Source organism: Pezoporus wallicus, unplaced genomic scaffold (assembly GCF_028554395.1).
Source record: "Pezoporus wallicus isolate ANWC-B61680 ecotype Strahan unplaced genomic scaffold, APGP_CSIRO_Pwel_v1 contig_6732, whole genome shotgun sequence".
Classification (NCBI taxonomy): domain Eukaryota; kingdom Metazoa; phylum Chordata; class Aves; order Psittaciformes; family Psittacidae; genus Pezoporus; species Pezoporus wallicus.
In genome coordinates this window covers 575,725-598,900 of record NW_026638638.1, presented here as the reverse complement: position 1 = coordinate 598,900, position 23,176 = coordinate 575,725, and the positions used below count along the sequence as shown (strand labels likewise).

Sequence of the window (23,176 nt, the reverse complement as noted above, 5' to 3'; positions counted from 1 at the left end):
TGGGGAACATGCTTTGATGTCAGCTATATTTTTCTGTAGACAGCATTCTCCTCTAGCACATATAGAGAATTTGCCAAAATGATCCTGTTCTGTCCTAAATAAACTTTTTCTCCCTTTTTTAGAAACAGAAGCAGTCATATGGAATAACATAGGAGGGAGCTGCAGTAAGCAGTGTTCAAAACCATTAACTGACCTTTCAGCTCCTGTCTGTATTTTGACAACTAGGTCAACATTTTGAAAGACCAATCACAAATTAATACTTGACAGATCTCTTCCATCACTTTCTCTCTCCTTGCTTTCCCTCCATGCCTTGTGTTTGGTCCTCAGGTACTCCTGCAGCCTTTCAAAGGCACTTTTTTGTTTTCTTGTTCTTCCACTTCACTGCTGAAAGTAGTTTGAAAAATGCCCTGAAATGTCTCTGAACCCTACATTGTGGAGCTACCACAGAAGAGAATATATTGATTATGCTTCACATTCGGGGCTGACTTTCAGAGTTGAGGTGGTGGCTTCTGGAGCTGCCATTAGCCAGGAGTGAGTTTGATGGCTGCAAGCATCTGCAAGGTTGTATTTTTGCTGCAGATGCACAGTAACTCCTGGCTAAAGGAAAGTATGTCTGCAACATTTTTTTAAGGTCATTAGGAGTAAGGAACAGATGTTGAGGTTTTTCAGAATGGTGCTTTGAAGTGCTTTTTAGGAGTCAACTGACAGGACTGACCCTATAGGCAGTGATTTTTGGGACTGGAACACAGAGGAACCATTGCCCACAGTTACCCATCTGGTATCCATCTGGTACCAGCAAACAACAGACAGTACCAAATCACAAAGAAACTGTACCAACTGCTAAATTGGTATCAGCAAGCAAAGAAGGTCGCCACCCAACAGCAGTTGCAAGCAGGAGAAACAATGTCTGTAGCATTTACAGACTGGTATCTGAAGATCCGGAGGAACCTGATGCCAGAGCATATGGAAAGCAATTCCCCTCTCTGAGCCTGCTTATGCTGATGTTGTTTGTTCAGTATTAATCCGGGTTTGGGACTTTTCTCTTGCCTTTTTTTTTTCCTTAACCACATTGAATTTGCAGTGTGAAGAGCTTTTGTCATGGTGCCATTGAGAGAGCGCCTCTCTTTAGTGGCATCTATGTTTAACAGGATTAAGGTGGATTTAATACCCTGTGCTACAGACTAACCATTCAAATTCTAGGAGTACTGTTCCCCAGTGGTATCAGATCACAATGGAAGGAGTTGAGGTTAACTTTTAACTCCATGACGATTTACTTTTTGCGGTTTTTCTTTGATGTGAAGTATTTCTGGGGAGAGCTGTGGCAGGGGGTTGCTTCCCAATTTTCTTGCCATCTTCCTCTTCTTCCCTTTGTTCATTTTCCCCCTTCTTCCTCCTTTTCTTCTCTTGAAGCAGTGTGCTAGTTTGTACAGTAGCTAAGTGTTTAGAATGTAATAATACAACAGTGAGAGATTTACTGCCTCTAGGCGCTACCCCTTCTACACTTGAGGACCTCCAGCAAGGCATGATTTTATAGACAATGAAAGGCTCGCTCTCCCCTGTGAAGCTGCATGCCTGCAGGAAGCTTTTTCACTATTTCCACTACTTGCTCTGCAATTTAGTTCCATGCCCTGCTATTTCCCCCTTCCCTCCCTCTTTTCTTCTCTGACATAGACATGCATATACCCCCCATGTACACATTCAGCACCAGCACCAGATGTAGGTCGATATGGTCAAATAGCATTATCTCAATGTGTATGTTAAAAACCTCAAAAATACCACAAACATTTTTGTTTTGCTATCCTCATCATAAATGGAAATATTGATCTGTCCCCAGTTTGCTTTCCAGGTACTGACAGTGTCATTTCATTTTCCCTAAAAAGAACACAAACTCATAGCTGGGCTGCAAAGCAGGGCCATTACATCCTGGCATTGGTGCCAAGAGCTCTGCTGACTTAGCTAGAGAAAGATGCTGAAAGCCCCTGACTTTGAGAGAAAATTCAATTCAATTTACTTCATACAGTGTCTCTCATGAAGTATTTCAAAATGCCTTATATCAGAAGATAACATAATGAGAAAAAGCTGGGTATTCAGATAGCAAGACAAAATGCTACACAACAATGAACTGGAGTAAAAGAAAAGACAACTGTCATTTAAAAGCAGTAATCATCTGGATAAGTAGTCTTGTAAACTAATTACAGTGAGAAGAATGCAAGACTGGGAAGAACAAGAAGCAGCATAGTTTCAAACAGGCTAAGGCAGAGGTCTGGTTTTGGGGGGGAGGAATTGTGCACAGTACTGTAGAACAATTACAGGAGATCTGCTTTAGAAATGTATTCACATGTGTGCGTTATGTATGCTGTATATTGCATCACAAGTGTAGCTCAGTGACAAGTTATTCTCTCTAGCGGCTGGGAAGAGATTAATTACATTGGCCTGGTTCAGTGGAAGAGCAGTTGAAATGGCCTCTTATAGTTGGAAAGAATCAATGCTGATGGGTGCTCAGAGTTTTTTGGTTTGCTGCTTTTAAGTTTTGCTCTCAGCTTAAAGGCCTCTAGTTGCCTCTACTCTGAGAATAGGCTTGCAAGTGAGGGTGTCACAAATCTGGTGCTCATTAAAGACAATTAAGAGGTAGAATTAACCAAAACATATTATATGACTAATGGGAAAAGAAGCCACCCACAAAGACAGACACAGGCCAGGAAATGATCTCATTTTGCATGGTCACAGGAAACCATAGTCTTCCAGCACCAGAGATCGGGCGATCTCAGAGCTGGGGTTCAGAAAGCAGAATATTATCTTTGTGGGGCTGCGCAAAAGCACTTTGCAGTTTTGGCTTCACCTCCATCTTTGCTATTTTCTCTCTTAGTGTTGCAAGATACAGCAAATGCTGAGAGCTTGTTTTCTCCTGAGCTAAGGCAATTGCCATGTTTTTAAACTGTTATGGGAACAGCCTGTTTCCCTTTTAAAGTTCCCATCTGTGTTTGTATTTCCCTCAGTCTATTGCCTTTATGGAGAATTTTCCGCTCTCTCTAAATCTAAACCATTAGTTTCACCTCCTTGAACAAGAGGTAGGGCATTACTGAGGAGGAAAAGTAAATCCTGAGATAATCAGCCCTGCTTAATTCCAGCATGGGAGCACTGCCATCATCGGTGTTCTTGGTGTTCACTGCATAGGGAGAAGAGACAATGACTGTAAGTATGGACATTTGTGTGTGTATATGTGTATGTATGTGTACATATGTATATATATGTGTCAAGACAGACAGGCAGAAGAGGAGCATGTAATTGCCTAGCAATCTGACCAAACAGGTAGTGCTCTGATTGCATACAGCTGATTTTCTACATGGAAGTGTTCAAAACTACTCACCAGCAAAACCAAGATCATCAGTGACTCTGGAGTGTGCATCTGTTTCTTACAGGGAAGAGGAAGGATGGTTTGATTACTGTCTCTTCTTTCCTTAAGACAAGGATGTTTTCCTCACCCAAGGGAAATGCATTCTAACAGCATGAACATAACTATTAATCAACACTTAAGCAATAATCAGTGAATAAAAAACGATGACCAGAAACTGAAAATGTACTTGCATTGCTACTTTTGTGCTTTTCCTTTGAGATCATGCCCTTGCATTTTAATACAAACAATTCTTATAAAATTAGCGCTGGTATATTCTGAAAGGCAGTTTTTGAAAAAGCCAGCACTTATTTTTCACTTAAAAAGAAACCCCAAAACTAACAGGAAATGATACCTTAAGATCTGCATAAGTAACTTTATAAAGCTACCTCAGTTGTTTCTGAGGTAGGTCCTCAGTTGATATGAACCAGTAATATCTTACAGGGTTACTTCAGAGATGGAGATGCCAAGATCATCATCACTAGAATGCTGTGTTCAAATGTGTGAAGACGTGCTCAGGATACAGAGATATAAATGTTTTTCCTGTGTATTTTCACCCAAAACGGAGATACAGCCACTGAGAGATGCAGGTGTATGTCAGCTTTGGGAATGCCTCCAAGAGGAATCAAATGCTATTGAAATTAAAACAAACCACCCTCATCAGTATTTAGCGTGCTTTCCTGAATCAGGGCCAAGGTATGTGGTAGCACCCATCAGAAACCAAGGCTGTGAGACTCTATGAGGAGTGCAGCAATACCTTCCTTTAGTTCTTCAAGATGTTTTTTGACAAACTTAATCACAGTTTAATAATAGCATCAGTGTTCTTTGGAATAACCTCAAAACCAGACTAGTATAAAATGCTTAAAGTGAGCATGTACTGAACAGAAAGAAGACTCAATATTCCCTGTGGCTGAGCCCAGAAAACAGAACTTCAGGAGTCTATGAGATGGTGGCTTGGTCATGATTAGGCTGTGAGCAGGTAGCTGTAGCCATCTGTTGCTTCACCTTCCCAAGGTATATTCCCTGTATATTCTGTTAACAAGAAAATACAAAAGTTTACATTAGTTGCCAGATTACCCAAAACAAACTTTGAAGGCGTTAGCCCCTGATTGAAGAACCTCTAACAATTACGGTCCCAAGATGTCTGTAAAAGGGAGTGGGAGCGCAACTGAAAGGTATCTCAAAACCTGCCAGGAAGACACTGCTTCCTTCCTTGTGCTTGTAACTGTCCTACAAACAAGTTTGTAAAAGGAAAGTTGAAAGTGCTCTCTTTCCAGCAGTGGAGGTGGTTTTGAGAGTTCCCGTGGAGTATCTTTCTTGGTTTGCTATTGCAGCCACTTAGCGAAGAAAAGCACTACTACGATTATCAAAAAAGAAGTATTAAAGGTGCTGTCTTATATCTAAACAATGGTAAAGAAGTACTGATGGGCTCATATAGCATTAGACTCTTCTTTGAAGACTGCTTCTGTCGTTAAAATCAATGCAACTTAATTAAAGCAAATTATAGATAGATACATCTATAAATAAGATATTAAAGTGTGCTGCTGAATATGATAATTGCTGCATATTTAGCAATCAGCATGTGTGTTCTGCTTTTGCCAGGAGGGATTTCTTTCAGTGGAATCAATGGAGCTTTATTAAAAACCATCCAAATTAGAGGGAGAAATGATGAGTGTTATAATAACGCAAAATCACTGTTTCAACTTTCTTTGCAAAACCAGGAAAGCAAAATACATCCCTCTTTGTGTATGTAAGGAAAACATCAGGAAAATTCTTTTGAATTGTGGACACTGGTAGAATTTTTAATTTTTACTCTTTGATGCAAAACATTAAAAAGCTGGATGGAGGAAAACATGTTTTCTGTGGAAATGCTGGAGGTCTTGGAGGGTGGGATAATTAGGATATCACAGAAGTGATTAAGAAGACCTCATTCATCAACTTCCTCCATTTCACATGGAGCATCCAGTTCACTGCATTACATAACCCACCTCTGTTTGAACAGCTAAAGGAAGTGTTAGTGGGTCAAATCACGCTCTTAAATTGCACTTGCAGTGCCTACAACCAGGCAGACTGTTTAAATGCAAGAAAAATAAAGTGGGTGAATTTTGGTGTTTCACCTGTGCGTGAAACACTGAGGCTGGGGTGGGGAACAAATCCACTTTTACCTCTCTCAGTTTTTCTTCAGTTTTCACTTAATTGAAAACAAAAACCAACTGTGTCTCAGCAGAGGGGAGACCTGAAGGTTAAAGGGCAAATTCCATCATACCACGGCTCTTTTTGGCATGCTGAATCTCAACCCATGTGATTAGAAACGCTCACAGACAAAAGAAGAGCTTTGAGAACAGAGGTCAAACCAGCATCTGAATCAAGTCCTTTTGCGGATGATCACAAGACTGTTGAAAAGTGTACTGAGCAATGCAGCAGCTCTGCCTGCCATGTTTATACACAGACTTTCAGGCAAAAATCAGAACTGGGTGGCATTTTCAAAACACCTGGGTGATAGCAGAGCACATGCCTCACTCTGCTGGCTCATGTCTTTTAGTGCATGTCAGTCATGTAAAATACAGTGGTAGTATCACACCATTTTTTCATGGTGAGAAAACCACAATGCACAAGCTCGAGTCACTCTCGATGTGTACACAGTGAAAAAGTTAGGAGTCTCAGGACTTCCGTCTTCATAAGCTCTTCCTGATCTCCCATAGTTTTAAGTCAGGCATGATGCAAGCGAAGTCAGCAGTGGTTTGCACTGGGTCTACAAGTGTATAGCTAAAATCACATCAGCCTTGATGAAGTTAAGCTGTTGCTACTTACCTCACTTTCTGATCTTAATGGTAATTGAAATGTTGGAGGAGGCTTACTGTTCAGAAGTGGGGAAAACGAAGGTTTAGAAGTAGAAATTAAAAGGGCAAAAGAGATGTTTAGCCTGTAAGTGAAAAATGAATAAGCCTGAATGCAACACCCACTCTGTATTATTCTTTTTCAAGAGTATGAAACGTTTGACTCTGAGCCGTGTTTTTTCTATAGCTAGTTAAGAACCTTTAAACAATTTTTTTAACAAACTGATGTCTGCAAAGATGATTTAAATTTTCTATGTGCAGCTTTAAATAAAATAGCTGCAGGAGAGGGAACAGTGACTGCAGCTTTCTGAGACATCCACCCTGGAAATGGCTCTGCATTGTTCTTTTTCTTATGAGCAGTACCCACGGTCTTAGGTCTTCAATGTCAACTTCACTTGGGATGGACCTGGAGCAGGGAGCTCCAGTGGCTCAAGTGGGAATCTGTGAGAGGAGGTAGAGCCCCAGGTGAAAGCACACTGTCATAGAATCATAGAATAGTTAGGGTTGGAAAGGACCTTAAAATACCCTAGTTCCAACACCCCTGCCATGGGCAGGGGCACCTGTCCTTGCCGAATGTGTCTCCACTACTAGGGGCAAGGAGCTGTTGTTGGCTTCCATTTGCAGTGGGGTAACTCTCACCTTGAGCCGTGTGTGAATGCACAAGAAAAAGTTGATTCTGGCTTCATGAAGCTAAAACTTAAAAAAAGATCACTGTAGTTGTTACTGTTCATACTGCAATGGCTGTCTGACCCCAAACACCTTGATCCATATGAAACGGGCAAGGGAGGCTTTCCTGCTGGCAGCTAGACTCTTAGCTTTTAACAAGTGCTCCAGGAGGAAGGCAGTATAAGGCAGGTGAGGAGGAATGAAATGCAGTATCTCGTGGGGAAAAAATACAGCCTCTTGCACTTTTCTGCAGTTTTCAAGGGAGTCTCAAGCTTCAGGATGAAGTAAATCCCTTCTCTGCTCTTAAGGAATTGTTATTCTGCAGCCCCAGAATTTTCCTGTAGGCAAATCTTAGACTTATTTCAAGCTACCTGCCTGCAGGTATGCTCTACTTAAGCCTTATAATTTACTTGCAAATATTTGAATCCTCTAAGATAACTTGGTCTGGCTTGAACTGCAAGTGCATGTTCACATCACCTGCTTTATGGTTTTTTTTGTCCTGGGAAGTTTTCCTAGGGAGAATTGGCAGGATAGAGATACCTGCTGTAGCTTATCACTTCTGGGTATTAGAAAACTCCTCAAAATGCCCTACAGTTGCTGTGTTTGCCAGGGACAGAGCTTGCACTGACACCCGCACAGCTTTTGTGTTCTCTTTTTCTTTGTAGATGCTTTCCCTTTCTGTGTGTTCGGGATCTTCATGTGAAATGTGACACTATAAATCCTTCTGTGGTTTTCTTGTTTGAAACAAATGTGGATTCCATTCCATTTGTCCAGGGACGAGGAGGGAGCCTAGCCTGCATTTGATTTTCTCTGCCTTTTGACCTGTCACATTGGTCCCCTGCTGAAGGCTGTGGAGAGCAGCACACGGTGCCCATATCACAACTCATTCTGTGCTTCCCCCAGCCTGGTCCTGACGCTGGGGACTGGCAGGGGTTTCATTAAAGCTGCAGAGGTGTAAGAGGGTTTCCTCTGAAGTAATGCATTTCTGTAACAGAAATCTTGTTTGCTAATGGAAATTACTGGTTTTCAGCAAAGGAGATTTGAACAACAAAAATGTTACTAGCTATGTTGAAAAAATGCCTTTCTGGCACACAGAAAATCCTGACCCCGAAGGCATTGACTTATATGGATGCAGGGTCTTGCCCATTTGTCTTGTGTGACCACTGCTATATGCTTCGGAAAAGTCATCGGGATTCCGAAAGGGGAGATAAGGAGAATAACCTGCTGGTACAGAGGTTTCTGCCTGCTCTCCCTTCCAGGGAATGGCTGACTCTTCGAGGCTTTACCTCTCTTCTACTTGTCAAAGGCTTTACTGCCTTCTGCTAACCTGATGCTAGTTGTTTTGATTCATATGCGTGTCCGGTTTATTTTCTATTCTACAGAGGGTTTGGCCATACCAACACTTTGCCACAGTTAGTTTCATGAATTGTTTGTGGGTTTTGATAAAGATAGCATTTCCTTTCCTCAGTTTAAGCATGCTGCTCTTTTAATTGCGCTGATGGGATGATGGCTGTTTCTGTGTTTGCCTCTACCCCATTATTTTTGCATATTCATGTTTTGCTTGTTAGTTGAGGCTGCTTTAGACTGAGATGATCTCTTCATAATGATGGCTCATATTTAAGTTGATGTCGTTAATTTAAACCCTAAAAATACAGGAGCATGTTTTGGATCATTCTTTCAGTTGTGCATTACCATATGCAAAAAGTGCACTTCATCTGCTGTCTTGTCTTTTCTTTACTGACTGGGGTGTTGGTCTCAAAAGCTTTTCCAGCCACCTCCATTATGGGCTCAGATAAGTACCACACCTTCCATCAGCTCCTACGCCTTGATGGTCACCTCATGATCAGTGTCCATTTGACTTTGATAGAACTTCCAGGTTTTAATCCTTTTTTATTCAGATTACTGTGTGCTCGCCTAAATATTTTGTGATTCTTAGCTGTGTGGTTAAGACCTCTGCACCTGGACTGAGGGCCAGCTGCAGACACCCTGTTTCAGGGAAGGAGGAGAATTCTGATCTTGTTAATTAGTACCTTTCACACTGGTTTTCAGTTCAGTTTGTTGTAAAAGACAGCAAGGAACCCTTTGCTTTGACTCTCTCTGAAACGTAAATAACTTGTATGAAGGAGGTATTTCCATTTTCGCAATTCCTTCTTTCATTGGGGTAGTGTTTTATTCTGGGCACCATTTTGTTGGTGGCTGAGTGATGATACGTTTGTACTGTCGCATGGACAGATGGAGAAGGGAAAGGAGAAGAAATGGCGGAGTCTTTAATTAGCCGTGCAGCGCCAGAGCATGCTTTTCCAGGGCGTCTGGGGTTTTATGTAGGGTGTAGAGGCTCAGCCGCTCGATGGATCCAAACTAGCAAAATTGTGTATCCACCGCCAGGGCGTTTCTATGGTAACTGTCTCTCAAATCATATATACAAACAGACCTGGCAGGGGGTATCACCATCTATTTGGTCTGTAGGAAGCCATCGGAAAAGAGGTGTTTTCAGGCTGCAAAAAGGGCTTGCGATGTAAATATTTTTTACTTTCTGGTAAGTGGTGTAAGTTTTGGGATCAGTGATGAGTGCTGGCTCCATTCCGAATCTGTTTGTGTTTCTGCACATTGACTGGCAGCTGTTATTCCCGATAGGTGTGAGAGTCATCACCAGGAAACTTGCACGAGGTTGCAAATGCACAGTTAGCAGGCGTATCCTTTAGCTCGGAAACATCTTGCTGCTGCACATCATTAACAGCCTATCTACAGCCATGCAGGTAGACTGTATGCTACATGGCTTTTGTGCTGAGCGAACCAAATTATATGTTCATTTCTTTTCCTCTCATCATTCCTCATGAAACAGCAGAAATCTGGAGGCTCTTCTCTCACCGGTGTACCTCGCGAATTAAGAGAAATCATCAACCTAATCAAATTAGCACTGTGAGAACAGCCAAAGTGGCTGTGACTCTTCACCTAGGTGACTCTATCTTTATAAATTCTCTCTACGTGTTGCTTTTCCTGGTGGAAAAAAAAGAAAAATGAATGAATGATCCATTTAGCTTACTGCCCTCTTTTTGAAATGTAAGGCAATTATTGTTATTTTTCGCCTGTCCAAAGCCAGGCACTGCTAAAGCATGGCTCATTTCAAATGAGAAGTGGTTATTTCTTGTGGCCGTCAGTTCCATGAGAGCTCCTTTCTGGTTTGAGTCTAATAAAAGAGAGTTAGCAAGAGATCTGTGCTAAATAATCTTTTTCACTTATGAGTCTCTTGGATGTTGCATGGTATCGGTTGAGTGGTGAGTGTATAATGGTGTTTGTCTGGAATAATTCCTAAGCTTGCTTAGTAGCTTCAAGGGATAGTGCCTCTCTTTGCACTGGACCTTGGCTTATTTAATCGGTCCATAAGAGACTGTACACAGAAATGCTATATAAAAGTGGATAAGGCTATGCCTGAGTGCACAACCCTTCCCATTGTAGAAGCTTACACATATCTTCAATGAAAATGGCATATTGTTCATAAATTACAGGACTGACAGGAATGTACTCTAACCTGTAGAATGTGAAAAACATGTTAATTTTTGTTTGTTTTCTCTTTTTACAACCAGGCATTTGCCGAAAGCTTTGTGTGATTTATTCTTTTCTTTTTAATGAATTCTTAAAAATGTTTGAAAAGGCATTAAATCTTCCTTTCTGCTATTAATCTGTAAAAGGGGAAGGGGATTTTAAATGGCCTTTTAGTATATTGCTTTATAAAACTGCTGATTCTAGCAGCACCGGAATAGGAATACATACTAATGTAGGAAACACTGAAGGCAGTCAGAGCCTTCTGCATTTATGGAGGAAAAGACTAATAGCTCCATTTTAACAAGGCTCTTAACACTTTGGGCCATCAGCAGGCATTGAGTGAGTGAAATTGGGAGAGCTCCTGTGTGCTAAAAGCATTGAAGTTCACCATTTTGTACCCTAGTTGGAGCCTTCCTGATAGAATTGCACTCTCCAGCCAACTCCAGTTGCCATCTTGAAAACAAACCAAGCAGCGACCTGGCATTTTGACTGAGTGCACTAATGCTTCACTTTTGAAATGGCACCAGAGCATGATAAATGCACTTAACTCCCAGTGGGATACTTAGCTTTGCAGTGGCGTTAGGGAAAGTTTCTGTGTGTGTGTGTGTGTGTGTGTGTGTGTGTGTGTGTGTGTGTGTGTGTTAAGAATGCAAGCAAAGCCTGTTTATAGCACGTTTTATACTTGAGCAAAACACAGAAGAGAGGAAAAATCTGCAAACTTGGTACTAAGACGCTAGCTTTGATTCAAGTAGTTACGCCACAGAAATCAGAAGGGATGTGCTTAATTAGATTACATCCTCATGTTACTGAATTCTAGGGGAAAGGCCAGCCAGGGGAGGAGTATCACAGCTAGGACACAGGTGAGGAAAAGGCCCTGAAGAATGTACCTGTTCTAAATAGCTCTTTCATACGGAAACCTTTCTTGTTAGCGTGATAAGATTATGTATGGGATTTGTATCTTCTTTGAGCCCCTGCCTTTCTTTTGTTGGTTTTGGCATGTTGCGGCATCATGTGTTCTCTGCTTATCATTTTGAGATGCATTGTTAGTAGCTGGGCTGCATAATTGATCTTCATCTCTAATTACTGTCCTCTCCACAGGTGCCTGGAAAAGGTCCAGATGGGAGCTCATACAATCTCCACTTCGAGGGGATGGAAAGGCAGTATGCATCCTTACCCAGGTATGGCACTGAGCCTCACACACACAGAGTCTGATTCACCCTCCCTTCAGTGGGTGGGGAATTCAGCCCACAGCTATATCTGGCTCCAGCATGAGATATTATTTTGCAGTTTTGTCTTGCCACCTTATGCTGCTGATTTAGTGCCATCTTTATAACTCTACTCTTAATATGGACTTTTGAATTTATGTATTTTAAAAGGTTTTACACTGAACATGTCAGCAAGAGTCATGATCCACAGGTAGAGAACATGACATTGAGGAAACTGGCTTTGCAGAAGTTATAACAGGTCGTAGCAGGGCATAAATGACTTGAGTTTAAATGATCCATCCCTGACAGTGTTCAGGGCCAGGTTGGACAGAGCCTTGGGTGACATGGTTTAGCAGGAGGCGTCCCTGCCCATGGCAGGGGGGTTGGAACTAGATGTTCTTAAGGTCATTTCCAACCCAAACCATTCTGTGATTCTGTGGCATTGACAGAGTACTGCTGTGGAAAGCCTCCACTGCAGCAGCCACAGCCACTGAAGTCCCACTGCTGCTGCAAGGACTGACTGACTAGCAGTCCTGTTCCAGTAGAGCATCTCTGTGCTTTAACTGAACGCTGTGGAAATGCGAGTAAATTCTCTGAGGGCTTTTTTTAATTTTTAATCCTTATCAACTCAATGGAGAGTAATTCTAGCATGAAACCAGTGGGGCATAACAAAAAGGAAGCATTTCAGAGATTTCAGTCCCATTTCTGTGGGAGTTCTAATAGCAGAGTGTAAGCTGTAGCAAGGCAGAAAGGGGAACAAGAGGATGCTAGAAAATATGGTGGGAGGAAAACAAAAATAGAAAAATATTCCCCTTTTAGAATTAGAGGCCTAAGAAAGACCTTAGGGAGGTTGCCCAGTCCAGTTCTTGGTCCTACAAGCAAGGTAATTTGCAAAGGCAAAGCAATAATAACTATTTAAAAGCAAGAAGAGATTCTTCATTGTGAAATAACGCTGGCATTTAGGAAATCAGTGAATTTGCTTCTTTTTCCACAATCTACATTCAAAGGTCTCACTGGAGAGATTGATTGATAAATGTGTAATGCTGTGTCCAATTCCAGATGAAAATACAAAGATGTTTTTGGAAACCAATATATAGAGGCTGTATCACAAGACATCATTGGATGTTTGTAGGTATTTTTTAATGTACGTGGTTTCTAAACTGTAGCTCAGTTAATGCCTTCAAACAATATTTGTGTCAGCCATTGTTTTGGAAATTCATCCTGTGCAGTAGCTGCCTTTTCTAACAGAAGCCTGCTTTCAGGCAGTGTCTTGTACGTATTTCCTGACTGACTGTGAGTATTCTTACTCTCCTGGGTAAGTAGCCATCTTTTTCTGTAGTTCTCCAGTACTCAGGTCTCCTCTCATGTTTTTAGCAGTGATTTTTGCAGGTTAGTTAGGTGTAGTTTAATTATGCACACTCTTTTTTATCTATTTTAAATTTCAATTTTGTTGAGTACTTCCTTGTGAATTACAAGAAGAAATTAGCAATTGGTGCCCAGTGTAACTCTCTACAGCAATTTTCATATTCCTATATCATGTCTCTTTTTATTCGTTTTCCCTTCAAAGCTAATCAACCTTATTTTTTCAGTCTTTATGAAATGGAAATTTCCCAGTGAAGTCTTAACTCCCATCACCCAGAATACTTTTTATTTCACTGGTATCCCTTTCGAGGATCACCAGAAGTGAGCACAACAATGCAGATGTAGATGTGCCCTTGCTTTATGCAGCAGTGTTGTCTGTATTCCTTCTATCTTGTTCCTTTTTAAATGCTCTGCATCCTTGGCATGTCCCCTAGGTGTGTGTACCATAGGGGGTACTCTACACCCTGCGTTTTCATGGAGGGGGGATGGGTTTAGTTGGGATTTTGAGGTTTTTGTTTAAAATAGGTCTATTCTTCCCAAAACCAAGACTTACTGGGAATGTGACTCTAGGTTTTCTAACAGGTTTGAGTATTTAGCTGGCTGGGTCTCACCCTTTAGGCAGTCATCCAAACATTCAATCAGCTTTTGAAGATCAGTGTGAAAAGTGCCATTTCTCTCAGTGCCTAAGAAGATCATGCTAGAGAGTGAGGGCCTGCACTTCAGCAGGGCTGTGTGTGCTTTCTGATCCAAGCACTTGCACTGCTGCACACAGGTCATGCATTGCTGTGCCTCCAGACAGTTTCTTCCCTGGTAGGATCAGAGCTTTGGGGCAGTGCACCCTCGGGTGTGCCTGCAGTCCAGCAATCCACTGCTGCCTTTTATACTTGGGTTTTGTAAGTTTTGCAGTTTCATGTTACTGCAGTAATTAAGCCCTGGCAGTCACAAATGACTAGATTGCTACAGTGAAGTCTAAATCCAGAGGAGGATGTAGTCTCATTGCCAGCCACTAATGGAAATGAGTGATTTCTTTTCTTCTGATGGCTGCCTGCCCAGGTGTATTAAAGGAATCTAGGTAGAAACTACCCATTTTCCAACTTATTCTCAGTGGAGGATCCATGAATACTACTCTAATGGACAGCATTATTACAAAAAAAGAAAGTTAGAAAGAAACACAGATAATAATTTCCTCGAAGATCTGCTTTCTTCTCCCCAGCATTCTGGTCTTATTTCATGATTTCCTGCCTGTGGGTTTATTCCCCTCCTTGTCTTGTCCTGTCCTGACCTTATCTTGATCATAGAATCATAGAATAGTTAGGGTTGGAAAGGACCTTAATATCATCAAGTTCCAACCCCCTGCCATGGGCAGGGATGCCTCACATTAGACCATGTTGCCCAAGGCTCCATCCAACCTGGCACAAGTCCAGGTAGATGATGTGAACTGCTCTACCCCTGTCCATCAGTTCCATAGCCCCATCGTAGAAGGCCACCAAATTGGTCAGGCAGGATTTCCTCTTAGTGAAGCCATGCTGGCTGTCACCAACCACCTCATGGTTTTCCATAAGCCTTAGCATGCTTTCCAGGAGAATCTGGTCTATGATCCTGCCAGGCACAGAGGTGAGACTGACAGGTCTGTAGTTTCCCTGGGTCTTCCATTTTCCCCTTCTTGAAAATGGGGGTTATATAATCACTGGGATACATCTGACATGGATGTGGTGTATAACTGTCTGCATACTTAGCCATTTAAGTCCAGTTTAATAAGAGGTACTTAGAGAGTCTTCAGATGAGGGTTGTAGATGCTTGGAGACAGATTCTTACTGCGATACTGTGTTGAGTCCAGGATCTTTGCTGTTACGCTGGTGTGGCACACGCAAGGAAAGAAAGGCAAGCGTTTAGACTGCAGCCAGTTTCACTCAATGAGGAGGGAAGGGGGAATCTGTGCTATGTCAAGAGTAGCTGGGATCTACACAGTAAAACTGTTCTGCTTACCTGGAAGCCAGCAGGAGTCATGCCAGTGTGTGGATATGGACAAATTGAGTATGAGAGCTTTGGTTTTCCTCCCCACTGGGCAAGAAAGAGGAATGATCACCTGCCAAACAGCTTTATGAATGTCTGGTGCCCTTAGGCACTACCCTGTTCCTGTGCAAAGGCACACCTCCTGCATGAGGGGGAATTCAGACTGCCAGCAGCATCCAAACATATCTGCTTGTGGGTTGTAAAAATCTAAGCTTTGAAACATCATTACTGCTTTGCCCTTTCCCTTTTGTTTTGTATTCTTCTGTTTTTTCTCCAGAGCTGCTAACTTAAGCCTAGGTATTATTGGCCAGATTCAGGTAATGTGTCTGTATTAACTGCATTTGAGGGATTCAGCTGTGTCGAGTGTGCTTGCCTTTTCAGTCGATGCAGCAGCAAATCCAGTGTCCCAGTCTCACTGAGCTCAGTGACGCCCTTTTTTGCCTCTCAGTGCAGGATCTGTTCCTGTGTAAGGTTACATTTTTAATTAAAAGCTGAAAACAGGAGGCAGCAGCCTTTGGAGGAAGGCTTTGTATGTGACTGGCTTAATGAGTGAACAGCTGAGTTATGTAGTTAGGTTTCTAAGTAAAATAAAGCCAGTCTGTAGACTTGGTTTGGAAATGTCTAGAGAAGCAAACATCTGAATTAGATGGTAAGTGGTTGTGGCAGGAGAGTGGCAGGTCTTCATCTCACACTGCATTGTGCTGCTCTGTCTGCAAAAAAGCAGCTAAGTGGGAAAGACAGAATGGAAGGCTTTGCAAGAGAGATATAGTTCTTTGCACTCAATACTTACGTGTTGCCCTGGGGCTACAGCTAAGTACTGCTGAGTAGTAGTATTAAGCAATGTTAAATCCTCGTGCTTAGGAGAATGGCTTGATTCTTATATCTCTTAGCCTCTTCTTGTGGGAAGAGGAGCAGGGCAAGGGTGCAAGAGGCATTTGTATTTTTCAAACTATTTTTAATGCCTGTTTTCTTGATGTAATACAGAATATTTTCCTGATGGAGCTATGGAACAGATACAGTGCTGAAGCTGCTCCGTTTGTTCCTAGTTTTATTTTTGAGCTTGCTTTTATGGAAGTCTGTCTTAATGTAAATCACAGTCTGCCAGTGGCAGCCTTGTTTGGAGAAATGTCGTGTTCGAGGACACGTTCTTTTCTGTGTTGATGGAAAAGCTGGCTGTGACCAAAAGCAGGCTGTCAGACACAGAGACAGGACACTGGTGACATGACGAGTGTAGATGAGAAAGCTCAGCCATCTTCCTGGTAAGAAATGCTGATTCCAAGGGAAAGCTAATGCTCCAGACTTTCTCTGGAATCCTCGTGTTATTGAAAAACATGCATCTTTGTCAAGAAAAGGGGTGGGGCTGGAAAGGCAGTAAGAGCATTGGAAAACAACTGCTAGCATGGAAAAATGAGTTCAGTCTGTGTAGATGAGTTCAGCTGTATTGCTTTGGTTGGGAGGAGACCACTGAGCAAACTGGTAATTGGTTCACAGGAATATGCTTCTTACATGTAACAGACATCCTAAAACTGGGAAATCTGCAAATGTGTTAAGGAAGTAGCCTTGCAGTACAGTGGCAGCACATAGTCTTGCCATGCTGGAAGGTTCTCTTCAGATTGACCATGCAACTTGCGCTTCTTAAGGCGGCAGCTAAATGCTGCATATCCTCAGTTTCTAGGTATGAAGCCAGAAAGGACAATTTTAATCACCTTGCCTGAGCTCCCCAAAAGCCTCATTTCTGCATCAAAGTAAATTTAAATTTTGATCTATGACACTACTTTCGTAAATATATTTACAAAAGCATCTAACCTGGAATTAAAATGTCACATTGTAGAGAATTCATTGCATTCTACAGAGGTTAATTATTTTGCTCTTTAAAAAGATTATGTTGGGGGTTTTTTTCCCCAAGTCTGAAATAACGCGATTTCAGTTTCTAGATACTATGGTAAATATTTTCCTGCTAGGTTTTAAGAGGCAAGTCTGCAAAATGCCTCCCTTTCAGTATTCCTATGCAGAGATCATTTATGTTATCACTTAACCTCCCTTTCAATAAATTAAACAGATTGAGCACTTGGGTCTTACCCTATAAAGCATGAAAGCAGCATTGACTCAAGGGGCCAGAGTCCCCATGCAGTCAATTTATGAGGTAGCCTCTAGAGTTGAGTCAAAAATATTTCTAACTCTTTGGATCAAAAGCAAAGTTTCTTTAACATCTACTTCATGAAAAGATAAGGTTCCTCAAACAGAAGGAATGAATTACTAAGCAAGTTTCATCAGCTATTTTTTGCACTTGAGTGCTTTAATTTTACTAACCAATTTTATTTCAAAATGCAGGATTTCTGGAATGTAATTGAATCCCCAAAATGTCATCAGAAAGTGACTTGACACAAATCACAAGGAATTGTCTATTAAATAAGTCATCATTCACTATTGTCTAGCAGAATCTGAAATTAATATACTGACATTACTTAAATATGTATATAGTGTATTCTCCTGGTTAACAAAAAGATATCACAGTTTTAGCGCAGACTATAATTAGCTGTAAATCAACTTGTCAGAACATTCCCAACCTATGGGAATTCACTAGGTGAAAAAGCAAGGTTTAAAATCAGTTATTTAAATGAAAATTCCCTGCTTGTTGGTTTGAATCACAATAATTTATTTGCTGTAAAATCCCTTTGATTTAACTTATTCCATCCCATGTTGCAAAAAATCTATGCCCTTTCTCATTTTGTATATTTGATTCACATTCCTCTCTGACATCCAACAGTATGTTTCACGGCATTGACCCAGCCGTGCAGTCATGGTTATAGCCATCTGCTGAGGGATGTGATGTCCTGGTTGGTTTTTGATGTTGACCCTTCTGCACTGAAACATGCTATGTGGTGACACAGTGGTTCTCAGTAATGGTGACAGTGTTGCTCTGCCCCATAATACTGCTGCCACGGACTGCGGGTATCACAGGGAATGACTCTACTGCCTGTAGCACTGTTTAAGTTGGAGATACATTCACCTGGTTAAAAACAGCATCTGCGGGTATGTTTTCATAAAGGGAGGGGGGGAGTTTGCCAAAACTCTAATGGCAGTGAAATAATTTATCATCCCAGTCCAGAATCACCAAAGTCATAGTCTGTCAGTGAAACCATGTTACTGGACATATATTATACAGTTACAAAGCAGACCTATTAACTTTTGATGCATAATATAATACACAGTATTTCTAGTAATGCCCAGATTTTCCTTCCAAAGTGGTGGAAAAGAATTGAAGGGCAGGGTGATGAGAAAACACTTTGTAATTCAGGTAGCTAAAAGATGCCTGTATTTCCCCCATTCCTCATACTAATTAAAATTAAAAGAAGAGGCTCAAGAGAAAGATTCGCAAGCCAATTGCGAGTGGTCTTTTTTCATTTTCAATGTAAATCTTTTTTTTTTAATATTCCCATGACATAACAGCAGAACTAAAAAGATTTGATGATTTGGAATCTTAAATAGGTTTAGGACTAAGTGTGGTGCAAGAATGAATGGCCCACCTCATTTCATCATGCTAGTTGTGAAATGTAAGTAATATTCTAACAGTGTTTTCTATGGTATACTTGATTATTAACTTTCTCTTCTGTTTTAATCATCTGAAGTAGTACCAGTAACTCAGGGATATTTTTAAAATATTATTTTTGTCTTGACAGATGTACTTTCATTGAAAATGCAGCAAAAGCCTAGTCTGTCTGTATCTTCCAATGTGGTCTCATTTTAAACAAAATATGTCTATGGTTTTAATTGGGGTTTAAGTCCAGGCAGATTAATTTAGAATCAGTTCTAATGGAGATACTGGTCCTACTCAAGGGCCTCCAAAATACGTTGCAATAAACCAGGCAAGATGAAATACAGGCAAAGAAAAAAGAGGATTCTTACATGCTAGAGCACAAGCTTGGGAACCAAGATGATGGGCTCATTAAAAGATTAGCTTAAATCCAATATCAAACAGTTTAAGATTTGCTTAAACTTTACTTTAACTCTGCAAGATCATTTAAGTGATTTCTGTGGAAACTGCCCAGGGTCTCTGAGATGTCAGGGAAGTCACTGTGCTTCAAGAAGGACAGAATCCATATCCACAGCAGGACACCAGCCTGGTGATACGTACGTGCAGTCGAAAGCTGGAAGTGCTGTATTGCAGTTGTATTGTTCTGTTTCAGCTTCAGTTACTCTGCCGTAGTATGCCATGGTATAAATATCACCTCAGTGTCGTATGTGAAGTGTGAAGGCTGGTCTTGTGTATGGTGTCAAAACACATTTGTCCAAAAATGTGCAGAGTTCATAAATAATCCGTGTATACTTTCTACAGAAAAAGCCTCAGGCATTAAAAGCAGAGCAGGTAAGAGAGGGTCAGTGTACTGTAGATGTTTCAAAAAATGGCCTTGTGTCTTTCCTAAGAATTAGCTGAAAGGAGGAGAGAAAATTGTAAACATGATCACAAATACCGAAATCTCTACAGTGAACTCAAAAGGAAGGAGATGTGGTTGCAAAACTTATGTCCAGCTTCCTAATAAAATAGAAATATCACTGAAAGTGAACAGGATGCTGCTATCCAAGCCAAATTAAGTCTGAACACTGAAAAAGTATCCTTTAGAAAGTCAGAAAGGTCAAGGTTCATGGCTGGTGGGCCACCTCTCTAATTTCCATGGGAATACCTAAAGAAAATTGTCCAAAGAAAATGTCTGCAGCAACTGGGACATAGCTTGGAAAAAAATACTGAAAGCCAAATGTCCCAGAAGAATCCTTTGAGAGTGTAAGGGGAGGCAGACGATGGGGTTTTGTCAATTTTTTAAATAAGTCAGTCAACTTCTCATAGCAAAAAGCCAGTTAACGAACTATGGAATAGTTTACAAGTCAGTTAATATTTTGAAACTAAACAGCAGCCTTTTGCAAGGAGCTACTAGCTGGAGTAAATAAAAATACTTTGTGTCACATTTACAAAAACGCATGGATCTGGTATGGATTTTAGTGTGTAACCAGGCAGAAGGACATCCCACTCAAACTGAGGGCACCAAATTCAGCTTAAAAATACAGGAGATGGACGAAAATACTGCCTTTGAATAAAAGGGCTTGAATTAATATTATAAAATTTAATGAAGTCGTGGAGACATTGCTTCAGAAAAGAAAAAGCTGTATTAGTTATGCCTCCAGTGAGTAAAAGAACAAAACAAGTGTTAGGGAAGAAAACATTAATGAAAGAAAGAAGTGTCAGTACAAAATGGTTAGGTTGAGATGGAGGATCTGCAGAAAAAAGATAAGTGAATGCAAATTAAAAAGAAGCTGATCAAATTCAAAACTAAAAGCATATAGCCCACAGAATGCATCAACAGAGTGATGTGCTGAGTGAAACCTGGGGAATAAGATGCGTGCTACAAAATGCAAATACATCCATTGCATTGTTGAGATGGATATTGAAACTGCTCAGGAGACCAACAGGCTGGGAAGCTCAGCTAGCTGTTTTATAGGTATGAATATTTGGAATAAAAATGTTGCTGCTTATGTTGGCTTATAATTCAGAATCGATCAAAAAGTGTGAACTCTAGGCTGCAAAGGTGAGGAAATAGGTTTTTCTTTCTGTGAGAAAGTGCATTGTAAAATAAGACAATTCCACTGCAGTTCTTGACTTTGGCTTTAGCTTAATAAATAGGTCTGGAGGTATGGCTGAAAGATATTTGTCAGGGAACGTGCTTTAAAAACAGCTAACAAAGGAGAAATACAGGAAGCCAACAGCATCAGGTGTAAATATGTATGTTTTTTGAGCATGTTGGATCAGGACTTTTTGAGTGAGCTTCCTGCAGTGCTCACAGCATTGTGCATGAACCTCCTGTATGTTCTATCACTGCTCAGCTAGGCTCCTGTAAGCAAACAGAAGCTTTGAGATGGCACCAGTCCCTCAGAGGCAGACTGCAGTTAGTTTTTCACAATCCAGTGTATTCCTTTGTCTCCATCCAATCTTTGCAAAGCAGGCTCAGAAAAAACAAACAAACAAAACCAAGCAAACAGGAAAGATGTTAAAAGGAACAAGGAAGTTGCACTATCATAATGGCAAGTTTCAAGTTTCTAATAACAAGTCATTTGAAGGGAGTCAGTTATAGGAAAGAGGAAAGGAGATAAAGTAGGGAAATGAATTGTATGTGGACAGTCTGCATGCTGCAAGGTAATGACAAGCTGTGAAATCTTAAGACCTCATACATAGTTCTGGGTTCTTTAACAAACACACAGGGACGGAGTCGTGAGCACTCAAGAGTGCCACCCACCAAGGGATAAGAAACAGACTGGGGGAGATGCAAGCCATACAGGAACAGAGGGGCACTGCTTTAAGCAGACCTGCTGTTGTTTGTTATCTTTGGTGAAACCCTGCCTTGTGAGGAGAGAGCTTGTATATAACTCGTTGATTAAAGGAAAGAGGTATCTAATTTGGGATTAAGAGAATTACTGAAGAATTTAATAGTAAAAACAGTTGCTAGAGCAGCTATTTCAACACAGCTCATACAATTGGCAGCCAAACTGCTTCCATTTTTTAAGTAGGTGACATATTTAATTTCTCTGCACAGAAGTTTCTTAAACATGCATCAAGAGAATATTCTAAATTCTAGAGAAATTCTAGAGGCTTTTGTCCAACTTTCTGTCCCATATATTCACCTAAGGCTTTTAAGTTGCTTTTCAACTATGACACTTTAGAAAGTCACACTTTGGCTATGTTAATCCATGTTGAGTAACACCTTACTCTGCAAATAGAAGCTAGTACAAGCCTGATCCATGGCGTGATCCATGGATGTCTCCCTAAGGACTGTCATCAGCAGTAGCTTTAGACTGAAATGTGATCACTGTTAAAGGATATTCCTTAATTTCTTTCCTGTCTGTGTCAGTCTGGTAGTACTTCCATAAACTATGATTAGGACTTCTTTCCCCCCCCAGGAACTCTGCCCACCAGTGTTAGCAGTCTCTCCATATTTTGGAGATCCTAGAAAAAGGAATATGTGCTCTATATGTTCTTCTCCAACCCATCCCATCTTACGACAGATATAAGTTAAGTAAAAGTAGGACTTTAAAATGAATGTAATTCAAGGGTGTTGAAGAATTGCAAATGTTCAGATCACTAGCGGTTATGGACCAGTAACTTTAGAGCAAGCATGGAGCTAAAGCTACTGTTGTATGCTATTAGAAAAAATTAATTCCTGCTTTCTTAAGAGTCTTTACTCTCATCTCAGGCTTGGAAAGATTGCATTGTTCTAGCATTCAATAGTTATGTAAATTAGTGCTAATCTTGTCACTTAGCACCTATTGGAAATTTTCTACTAGAACAGTTCTTTAAAATATGGCATAAACAAAGCACAAGATGCACAGTGACACAGTTCTTTTATTGATGCTTATTTGGGAAAATCTGCATAAACTACTTAGCATCTTTACTGCAGGTAAAGATGTCATGGGTACGCCAGCAAAACTTTGTAGGCATGTGATGGGTGTTAGTGCATAGGCTACAAGTCAGACCTTCAACAAGTTTTATTTTGGAAATATATTAAATACACCAGTGCATATGCTAAAACCTTAACCACGCCTTTATGGTAATGGTCTTTGCTGTACTCGAAAACTTTGTCTGCCAAGTGTAACTCAATCTGGCTATAAAGAGATTGACAGAACTCATACCTTCTGCTGGCTTCTGTCTGGTATCGCTGTGGCCTCCGCTGGTTGTGCACGAGCAGATGGGATCCTACAGCTGTTTGAATAAATATTAGTTTTAAAGAGTTATTCTGCTCTGATTAACCATTCAATGAGGGGGGAAATGGCAGGGGAGAGAGTGCCTGAGGAATCTCTGTTTCAGGCCTCTTGCCCAACAGGATTCATTTAAATGTTTAAGCGATGATGAGGTGAGAAGTCATGTAAACTGGAAGCTGTTCCTCAAGTCACCATCTTTTCTCCATGCACAGAGTAATTGATAGCTTATGCGCTTGCAACAGCTGAAAAAACGGAGCAGAACATGCAGGCACGTCCACTGTATAACATACGTGGGAAGCAAGAGGAGGAGAGTGTTAACTTTAATACAAAGTGAATTATCTGGCTTTTTTGTTCCACTCCAGATGTAATTCTGCAAGGAGATTGGATCTGTACATTAAGATAGTCTGAGACAGCAC

The 23,176-nt window shown here is 40.9% G+C and overlaps 1 protein-coding gene across 3 annotated transcripts in view; it reads left to right on the top strand.

The window, feature by feature from the left end:
* PARD3B (par-3 family cell polarity regulator beta) overlaps positions 1-23,176 on the top strand; it is a 424,254-nt gene that overhangs the window by 382,151 nt on the left and 18,927 nt on the right. For all 3 annotated transcript variants that reach the window (XM_057411714.1, XM_057411715.1, XM_057411713.1), the window contains one exon: positions 11,536-11,615. In XM_057411714.1, coding sequence (XP_057267697.1) covers positions 11,536-11,615 — 80 coding nt within the window. The remainder of the gene's footprint in view (positions 1-11,535; positions 11,616-23,176) is intronic.